The 10,810-nt window shown below is 43.3% G+C and overlaps 1 protein-coding gene and 1 long non-coding RNA gene across 2 annotated transcripts in view; one reads left to right on the top strand and one right to left on the bottom strand.

Annotated features, from left to right (window-relative positions):
* Positions 1-308: 308 nt before the first annotated feature.
* The window catches only part of LOC123499662, a 62,430-nt gene continuing 51,928 nt past the window's right edge, over positions 309-10,810 (bottom strand). Inside the window, 4 exon segments of the mRNA XM_045248019.1 lie at positions 309-611; positions 614-1,068; positions 1,968-2,061; positions 6,030-6,200. Coding sequence (XP_045103954.1) covers positions 397-611; positions 614-1,068; positions 1,968-2,061; positions 6,030-6,200 — 935 coding nt within the window. The 3' untranslated portion in view covers positions 309-396.
* Positions 1,953-10,810, top strand: part of LOC123499665 — a 21,266-nt gene continuing 12,408 nt past the window's right edge. The window contains exon 1 of the long non-coding RNA XR_006673061.1: positions 1,953-2,044. This is a non-coding gene — a long non-coding RNA (uncharacterized LOC123499665). The remainder of the gene's footprint in view (positions 2,045-10,810) is intronic.

The raw sequence follows: 10,810 nt of genomic DNA, 5'->3' as shown, positions 1-10,810 counted from the left end.
CACACACACACACACACACACACGTTTTTATTTTACTGTAATATGGGAGGTGAAGAGGAAACTGGTGAAGTGTTAAATGTGTGTGTGTGTGTGTGTGTGTGTGTGTGTGTGTGTGTGTGTGTGTGTGTGTGTGTGTGTGTGTGTGTGTGTGTGTGTGGTGGATGTGTGTGTGTGTGTGTCTCTCTCTCTCTCTCTCTCTCTCTCTCTCTCTCTCTCTCTCTCTCTCTCTCTCTCTCTCTCTCTCTCTCTCTCTCTCTCTCTCTCTCTCTCTCTCTCTCTCTCTCTCTCTCTCTCTCTCTCTCTCTCTCTCTCTCTCTCTCTCTCTCTCTCTCTCTCTCTCTCTCTCTCTCTCTCTCTCTCTCTCTCTCTCTCTCTCTCTCTCTCTCTCTTTGTCACTCACACAGTAGTCTCCCTCGCATCCCGCTTCACCTCCGTCGCCAGCTTAAAAATATTGTTACTCTGACTCCTAAAACTCGCCGCCGTTCCATTTTTCCTGCCGTTCCTCTCCGCCTCTTTGCGACAACCGAAGGCGTAGCGAAACCCCTGCAGAAATTTCTTATTCATGAAGCAGTAAGTGATGGGGTTGCAGCAGGAGGAGGCGTAGGAGAGAGATGCAAGAAGGATATTCCAACAGAGCCCAATGTGGGATATACCTTCTCCGGGATATAGAGACACATAATATTGACTACGAATATGGGAGTCCAACATAGAAAGAACTCGAGCACTACCACGAACAGCATCCGAATGACGTGCTTCTTGGCCTCGATGCTTTTCTCCAGGTGTGTGCTGCGTAGGCGCTTGAAATCTGGCTTGTTTGGGCGTCTGCTGCAAGGGGAGAAGGAAGTGGAAATGCCCAATGCGTTATTTATCCCATCTACTCTTCGTCTCTCTCCGTCACTACTTTCCCTCACGGACTCCACACGCCACTTATAATTTTCACATTCAGTGTCGTGGAGGCAGGCGTGATGGTGACCTTCTCCTGGTGAGGGTGTGTGGGCAAGGCTGCTTTCCCCTTCGGGTCGTCCACAATGCACACACTGCTTCGTTTGCGCAGGAATTTTACGGAACCTGTGAAACAACGGTGATGTGAGAATATCGTACAGCTGCGAGCCTCTTCATTCACTTTAACGCTGCTACTTATTTCATTAGAAAGACTTAAACGATTTAGAGGGATAGGAAACGAGGAGAAGCAGAGTGGAGTAAGTGAGGCGAAGCATTGAGAGAAAGAGATAAAAGCGAGGGAGAAACAAGACATAACGACGGCAATGCACTTCAGTTTGTTAAGGCTGTATGGTGTGAGAGGCAGTGTGGTGTTCTACATTTACTTTACGAGGTGTGCGACGAGGCGCATAAAGGTAGGAGTATAGTATGAAGTGGTGTGGCGTGGAATAATGGAGGCAAGGAAAAGCATTGGCGGGGAGAGAGAGGCAAGAAAAGCGTGGTGGTGCATACGGAGAGTGATATTTTGTGTATGTTGATGGCGTTATTCAGAGCTTGGTAGCTTGCATGTAAGGGGCTGCAAATGTGTTGAGAGAGAGAGAGAGAGAGAGAGAGAGAGAGAGAGAGAGAGAGAGAGAGAGAATGGAAAAACAGAATCGTGAGATGGAAATAGAGAAGGAAAGGAGAAAAATTTGGAAAGCAGAGGGATGTATGAGAGGTGTACCACAGAGCCACTACCAAGGGAATTCAGGAGGATGGAAGGAATTTGTTGAGAATCAATTCGACAGAGAGAGAGAGAGAGAGAGAGAGATAGAATTGAGAAGTAGGACACATGTCTTCACTGGATGAATGTTGGAGTGGTTTATACTGGCGAGTGTTGGTGTTAGACCTGTGAAGTGAGCAAGGAGAGGGTTTCCAAATAACCAGAATGATTTGGTGACAGTGCGTTGTGTTGTCCATTGTGTTGTGCGTGGCTTGTGTGGTGTGTGTCTCCCTCGTCCCTTTGGTGTGTGTTCGGCGTCACTCACCTTATGGAGATCTTGGACACGTGTCTACGGGACTGCTTCCGCCGGAGAGACTGCTGAACCATAGCCAGCCCGTTGAGGTCCGTGAGGGAGATCACTGCGGGAGGGGAAGCAAAGGATGGACTGTCATGATTCTGTTTCTCTATACTCTGTGTGTGTGTGTGTGTGTGTGTGTGTGTGTGTGTGTGTGTGTGTGTGTGTGTGTGTGTGTGTGTGTGTGTGTGTGTGTGTGTGTGTGATTCCTTTTCTCCCTATCCTTCCCCTTGCCCACATCTCTCAGCTGTAGATCACTGCGGGAGGGGAAGCAAAGGATGGACTGTCATGATTATGTTTCTCTTTACTCTGTGTGTGTGTGTGTGTGTGTGTGTGTGTGTGTGTGTGTGTGTGTGTGTGTGTGTGTGTGTGATTCCTTTTTCCTCTTTATCCTTCCCCTTGCCCACATCTCTTACCTCTAGATCACTGTGGGAGGGGAAGCAAAGGATGGACTGTCATGATGCAGATTCTATTTTTGTATACCTGTCTGTCTATGTGTCTGTCTTTCTGTCCGTGTGTGTGTGTGTGTGTGTGTGTGTGTGTGTGTGTGTGTGTGATTCATTTTTCCATCCGCATCCCTCCCCTGCCCACATCTCGCAACCCTCTACACAGCTCATTACTAGCTCGCTCTACAAAAAAGCTTCTTTAACTAAAATTACTACGCGTTATAACTACTACAAGGGTGTGTCTGGGACCTGGTAGTGGAGAAGAGAGGAGTACGGTAAATAGAGGTCATAGACGTTTCCTTAATGAATATTGTTACTTACTATAACTACGACAAGGGTGTTGGTGGCATCTGATGGCGGACAAGAGAGGAGTACGATAAAGATTGGTCTGAGAGGAGCTGATGTGATCCGGAAGTAGTATAGGCAATAACATTACCTCTTTTTAGGACGCCATTCTTCCATCAATACAAGGTCATGCCTTACTCGATATCTCATTCTGTTCATTATTGCTGGACGTCACTCTATGGCTGACGGAAAGGGGAGACTCGTGTGTGTAATTCACCTCGGTCGCCTTCTGGTCACCCAGCCAGTCTTCCCCATTACGGAGCGAGCTCAGAGTTCATAGACCGATCTTCGGGTAGGACTGAGACCACATCAACACACAACACACACCGGGAAAGTGAAGCCACAACCCCTCGAATAACATCCCGTACCTATTTACTGCTAGGTGAACAGGGGCCACACATTAAGAGGCTTGCCCATTTGCCTCGCCGCTTACCAGGACTCGAACCCGGCCCTCTCGATTGTGAGTCGAGCGTGCTAACCTCTACACTAGGGTGTGTGTGTGTGTGTGTGTGTGTGTGTGTGTGTGTGTGTGTGTGTGTGTGTGTGTGTGTGTGTGTGTGTTTCACTGTTTGATCTGCTGCAGTCTCTGACGAGACAGCCAGACGTTACCCTACGAAACGAGCTCAGACCACATTATTTCCGATCTTCGGATAGGCCTGAGACCAGGCACATACCACACACCGGGACAACAAGGTCACAACTCCTCGATTTACATCCCGTACCTACTCCCTGCTAGGTGAACAGGGGCTACACGTGAAAGGAGACACCCAAATATCTCCACCCGGCCGGGGAATCGAATCCCGGTTCTCTGGCTTGTGTGTGTGTGTGTGTGTGTGTGTGTGTGTGTGTGTGTGTGTGTGTTGTGTGTTTGTGCACAAGATCATCTTCATCATCATTACTTTTTATTTCAACCATTCCTACATCATTTTATATATTATCTTTTCTTTCACCACTGCGCCCCACACATCCACTTTACACCTCCCAGCGTTACCTTTACTGACATTTCCTCCCATCCTTCTCCTTCCCACACCCAGCCGCATCCCTTTGTCTGACCGCAACAACTTCTATTTCCCACTGCGATCTTGTATGCATGGGTGTCCATCGCTTTCGTTTTGGTTTCGTTCCTTGAACACCACACCCGCTGAATCAACGTACGTGCCTTTGTGATCGACGCAATTGAGAAGGATCGACACTCGACATCAATATCACAATATTTCGAGCGAGACTTTTGACTTTTGATGCAAGCGGCAGCAGAAAACGCTATTCTCCCGAGACTTTTAGTTTGCCTTGACCATAAAGCTTCAAAGAGGAACGGAAGTTGACACAGTTTAGAGGAGGAGCGTTGGCTGAGTCAAATATGGTTTAGTGGAGTGATGTGTTGACGCACGAGCGATATGATTTACCACGTGAAGGTGAGAGTAACTACTCCCACACTCATATGATTCAGGCTAAAGTAGTATACGGTATTGGTGGTTATTGAGCAACACAAAATACTTCTATGTACTTTTGCCTGCCGCTTGAGACACCGTTTTGTTTAGATTGTGTGGCTTGAGGAGCTAGAGGGACCAAGTGGTGTGTTGTAAATGGTAGGTACAATGAACGAAGTACTGATGGTCGTGTCGCTACGAGATGAAGCAGGACGTTCTTTAGGGGGCTGAACGAAATGGAAAGATCAGATTAGTTTTGCTAGGATGGATATGCTATTGACACAACTTCGATCAAGTTTACAGAGAATATTTTCAAAAGGAAGGAAGCCAAACCAGCACACTAATCAAACATACATCCTCGACAACGCTCTCTGCTGAATGACGATGTATGTACCTGTCAATGCACACCAAGGCGTCTTTATTTATTCTAGCCACTTCATCTCTATTACACTAATCTCTGTGTCAACCTTCATCTCACACCTACTCTAGCTGTCCCATCAGGAAGAAGAAATTACTAGTGGCTTGATGAAAGGAGGGAGAGGAAAAGGATTGAGGCAGCAGAGGCAAGATGAAAAAAAATAACAAAGAGGAAGAGTTGATGTAAGGACAAGCTGACCTATAGAGAAGAAAAGGCAAAAGTTGTCGTTACGTATACGAACAAACTTGTGAAGGGAAACTCGGTGCAAGATAAAAAAAAAATAATAAAAATAAATAAAACTAAGGAAGAAGAGGAGGTGTTGGTGTAAGAACTAGCTGACCTATAGAGAAAAGATGGCACAAATTCTTGTTACCTATACGAACAAATTTGTGAAGGAAAACTCAGTACAAGATGAAAAAAAAGGAGAAAAAGAAAACTAAAGAAGAAGAGGAGGAATTGGTGTAAGGACAAGCTGACCTAAAGAAAAGATTGCAAAAGTTGTTGTTACGTATACGAATAAACTTGTGAAGAGAAACTCGGTCAATTGTTCCTGATGCGTGTCATGATAAAAAAAAAAAATAATATTGTTTCTAGGTAGCGACAGTCAGCTTGTGCATTAATAAAGTCATAAGAGAGATTTGTCTCGCAACACGGAAGGCAGAAGGCCAAAAATATCACATACCAATTCCACGAGAACAGAAATACATGTGAAGGGAAGGTAAAGAATAATAATAATAATAATAATAATAATAATAGATAAATTAGAAAAGAAAAAAAAGAAAAGCACGCAACACATTCTACTTACAATTACTCGTTTAAATCATCTACTCGTTAAGCATATACTAAACATCAACATCTAAGAAGTACACACACACACACACACACACACACACACACACACACACACACACACACACACACACACACACACACACACACACACACACACACACACACACACCATAACTACTAAACAAACAAAAGTAAAACAAAAACATGAATCATGCTAATTTCAGCATGAGAGAGAGAGAGAGAGAGAGAGAGAGAGAGAGAGAGAGAGAGATAAGCAAGATAAAAGGAAAAGGAAAGAGGAGAAAAAGAAGAAATAAGAATGAAAAGAATGAATGGAAAAAGGATACGAAAGAGAAAAATCTGAGTCTCAAAAAAGAAGACGAAGACAAAGAACACAAAGAGAAGAGAGCGAATAGGGGCAGCGATGCAGACAGTCAGACAAACAGAGAAATAGACAGACAGACAGAGGGACGGGACAGACAAGCAGTGACACGACACTTGAAAAAAAGACACTCACCGAGAAAGAAACAAAGAGAGTCGCCAATTAATCAAAGTGGAAATGATTACAGCGGTAAAACAAAATGTGACGTACAGGGCTCGGTACCTTGTCCGGTCTCACGTTCCAGCTTCATGCCGTGCCACAGCGAAACTGTGATGGAGGAGTAGGCGGCCACCATGATCACCAGCGGCACCAACAGTAGGGCGGCGCACAGGAACATGCTGAAGCCGCGCTCGAAGTGAAGCGACGGCCACATCTCCCTGCACTTGTGGCGGCCTGCGGGGACAAGATAGGAGTGTTGTCTGAGATTGTAGAGTCAGAAATAGACTTTATACGATCCTGACGCTTCCTTAAGGTCAGGCGGCGATGCTCAGACACTTACAGGATAAAGAAGATGGAGTTTCAATCCGATATAAAGATGAGGATCAAAGGCGAGGATTGAAATTTGATCCATTTCAGCCAATGTGTTTCTATTGGTGGAGACACAAACCAGGGGAATACAAGACAGACAGACAGGCAGACACAAAGAGGCGGTAGACGTTATAGGCACGATTGCACCTCAAGTTAAGCGAATAAGAGCGGGAATATAACAAGGGGAAGAAGAAAGTGATTGCGGAATCTCATAAAAAAGAACGTCCTAGACTTGAATAATGAATTAGGAAATCTGAATTAATGAGAGAAATATTCTTCCGTGTCACAAAGAATTCACATCATCAACACACACACACACACACACACACACACACACACACACACACACACACACACACACACACACACACACACACACACACACACACACAGAGAGAGAGAGAGAGAGAGAGAGAGAGAGAGAGAGAGAGAGAGAGAGAGAGAGAGAGAGAGAGAGAGAGAGAGAGAGAGAGAGAGAGAAATGGGGAAAAGTTGAAGCTGAAGGAGTAAGAGAAGGAGGAGGAGGAGGAGAGAGAGGAAGAAAAAAAAAAACGGTAAAAGAAGAGATAAAAATGTATATATGTGTGTGTGTGTGTGTTGTGTGTGTGTTTGAGTGGAGTAGTTAAGTGTCACGCGTGTCATTTTTTTTCTCGTATATTTCTGGTTTGTCCACAATTTCCGCCTCGTTGTCCTCACTCCCAGATGCATTAGTAACCTGGCGCTGTCCTAGGCGATGGATTGTCGGGTGTTGGGGAGAGGGCAGGAGGGACTTGAGAGAAAGGAAGAGTGTGGCGGAGAAGTATAGCCATGGCGAAAAAAGAATGAATGAAAGAATGACACGTATGAAAATATCGTCTGTGATACTCTATTTCATTCTCTCAACGAAAATCCTACCATGACCATTTCGTCAAGAATGATTCAACAAGGATGTATTTTCTTCTTCTTTTAGACGTATTATTTGACAAAGTATTATAAGTAGTCAGTTATTATGGAGGTTTGTTCTGGCTGGAATGTCTCTAAGGGGTAAATTACTGGAGGACTCATTAACCCCTTCAGTGCTGAGACACATTGTTACCTTGAGATATGGCTATGATTAGAGCATTTTACTGACTTTAAGAAGGATCGATGGAGGTCAGAAGATTAATGGCCACAGTCTTCACTCTCTAACCACTTCAGTACTGAGACACATTGTTACCTTGAGATATGGGTGTGATTAGAAGAGCATTTTACTGACTTTAGGAAGGGTCGATGGAGGTCAGAAGGTTAATGGCCTCAGTTTTCATTATTTTAATCTCCCCACATAAGTTTCTGAAGCTGTACAATATCACCAAGTATAGTAAGGCGAATGAACATGGAAACGCGTCATAGTATTCAAGAGGTCAATAATTTTTTTTAATTAGTATATCATTAAAGGTAATGCAGAAACACCTCAGGACATGATATACCTCTCCTAAAATTTCTTATATCTGAAGTTTTTGATGCGAGAAAAATGAAGGTGCCTCAGTCTGCTTAAGAAACGAGGAAGAGAACATGACAAGCTGTTTTGATATGTATGCTGGCCGAGATGGATGTGGAATTAACCTAACACATCATAAGAAGTCAAGAAGGCATGAACCCCTTCAGTATACTATGACGCGATTTTCATATTCATTCTGCTTACTATTTGTTGATTTCATACAGCTTTAGAAATTTGTGTTGGGGATTAAAATAGTAAAGACTTTGGCCATCAATCTTCTGACCTTCATAGTTCTTTCCTAATGTAAATAAAATCGTCTAATCACACCAAAAATTCATGATAAAAATGCGCACCAGTAAGGAAGGGATTAAATACAAGGTTTATATTCAGAGTAGTGGAAGAAAAATGTTGGAGAGATGGTGTGAGAAGCGTCATCTGTGCAAGCTTTGTAAGTGCATGTCCCGCTGCCGCCAAGCAATCTGAGACGCCTGCAATGTGTGTGTGTGTGTGTGTGTGTGTGTGTGTGTGTGTGTGTGTGTGTGTGCGCGTGTGTATGCGGAAGAAGCAACGTGGGAAGGGAGAGAGAGAGAGAGAGAGAGAGAGAGAGAGAGAGAGAGAGAGAGAGAGAGAGAGAGAGAGAGAAGACGTCAACAATGTGTGTGTGTGTGTGTGTGTGTGTGTGTGTGTGTGTGTGTGTGTGTGTGTGTGTGTGTGTAGAAGATACAGCGTGGGAAGGGAAGAGGGATATGGGTAGGGAGTGAGCGCCTGCATGAGTGTGAGTCCTCATTTATCAGGTGTCAGGCATATAGGAACATTTTATACTTGCTCTTCGGTGTCGTGTCTTTAAACTTAGCTTCCACACACCCTCATCCTTATTGATTTATTTAGTCGCTCTTTTTTTTACTATAATGTGTCAGTCAACTTGTGCTTTCTTGTATATTGTGTTTATATTTTATTCTTCGGTGTGTATAACCTTGTCTTCTTTTTGTTATTTATCTTTATTTTTTTATTAGGTGTATAAACCTTCTTCTTATTCTCTGCTTGGTATTGCCGTGTATGTACAGTACAAATCTACACACTCATTATCTTTTTCTACATTGCGTGAATTGATATGCGGTTTTTTTTTTCTCATCCTTTATCTATTGTTTTATTTCGTTTTGGGTATTCAACTTTCAACTTTTATCTATTTTTTATATTGGTTCCCCATTTTCTCTTTCAAGTTGCGCATACGATCCTGTTTTTTTTTTTTTTCCTCTCTGTCTTTCTCACCCAAAATTTTGTGATGCGACGTAGTGAACGCTCATGAAGCTGTATGTATATAGAGGAAATCACAATATTAACAAATGTAAATTATAAGTTTTGATAGCATTCATATAATGTATTGCTAACCCATGCAATGTTAAAAGTGATGAAACAGTCTCTTTCACATGTATGTACATTACTTCTTGTGAATAAAAGTTAAGAATCAGAATCTCTCTCTCTCTCTCTCTCTCTCTCTCTCTCTCTCTCTCTCTCTCTCTCTCTCTCTCTCTCTCTCTCTCTCTCTCTTTATCAGTACAGATAAAGAAATACAGATCCTAAAGAAGTAAAGTATCAAATATAAAAATTAACACCTTTCTTATTTTCCCTTTCCTTTTCTTTTCTATCTTTATTTCCACTCTCCTAAAAGCGGCAGACCATTCTTACCATTGCTATTACCTATACAACAACGAGTAGGGCAAGAATTTTCTACGGCCTTTAAGGAGAACGAAAAATATGAAAGGAAACTAGAAAAAAGAAAAAGAATGTTCGTTTTGAATCTGGCATTTTTACTTTGATCTCTCGTGTCTATATTTTTACATTCCCGTGAACTGTAAGCTTTTGTATTTTATATTGTTTCATCCTTTGCCCGAGGTGTACGCATTCACTCCTGTCTGTGTGTCTGTGTGTCTGTTTGGTTGTCCAGGAAATTGTAATAAAATAAAAGTATAAATAGATCAATAAATGTATACGAATATAAAAAAAATTAAATAATTGCGAAGTTTCAAGAATTTCACATTTTTGAGGAGGGAGGGGAGATTTTTGGAGGAGGGAAGGAGATATTCGGGGGAAGAGTTGAGGAGATTTTTTTTGGAAGAGGGGAGATTTTTGAGTGAGAGGAGAGATATTTGAGGGAGGTGGGGAGAGGATTTCTTTTTGGAAAGATGGAATTTTTTGGGGAGGGGAAGGAAGGAGATTTTCGTGGCAAGAGTTGAGGAAAATTTTTTGGAAGAGAGGGGAGATTATTTGTGTGGGGGAAGGGAGATTGCTTTGTGGAGAAGTGGAGATCTCGTGGGGGAGGAGGAGATTTCTCTTTGGCTAAGTAACGATGTATTGAATCTTTAAACTGATCTGAATGTTGAAAGGATCCAATATTCTTTATTTTTTATTTTACACACACACACACACACACACACACACACACACACACACACACACACACACACACACACACACACACACACACACACACACACACACACACAACACATCTTACCACCACCACCACCACCACCACCACCACCCTTTACATACAAACCAGTTAGGCGTATTGGGCAATCAGAAGTAATCTATAACAAAACGCCTCCCACACGAGCCCACTCAAGCGTCTCCACCACCACCACCACCACCCCCAGCAGCAGCAGCAGCAGCAGTGGGCGCAGCGAGCAGTGCAGTGAATAAACAAAGCAACAGCGAGTAGAAGCATTCACCACTCTGGGCAAACAAACAAACTGAGCCGGGAAAAAACGGTACACACACACACACACACACACACACACACACACACACACACACACACACACACACACACACACACACATACGGATATACTCTCTCTCTCTCTCTCTCTCTCTCTCTCTCTCTCTCTCTCTCTCTCTCTCTCTCTCTCTCTCTCTCTCTCTGGCTCCATTAAAGGTTCTGCTTATTGGATTCGAGTTCATTACTTCCTTTAAAATCGGAAAATGTGTGAAAAACTCTCTCTCTCTCTCTCTCTCTCTCT

Source organism: Portunus trituberculatus, chromosome 50 (assembly GCF_017591435.1).
Source record: "Portunus trituberculatus isolate SZX2019 chromosome 50, ASM1759143v1, whole genome shotgun sequence".
NCBI lineage: Eukaryota > Metazoa > Arthropoda > Malacostraca > Decapoda > Portunidae > Portunus > Portunus trituberculatus.
This window is presented reverse-complemented; position numbering and strand designations above follow the sequence as displayed.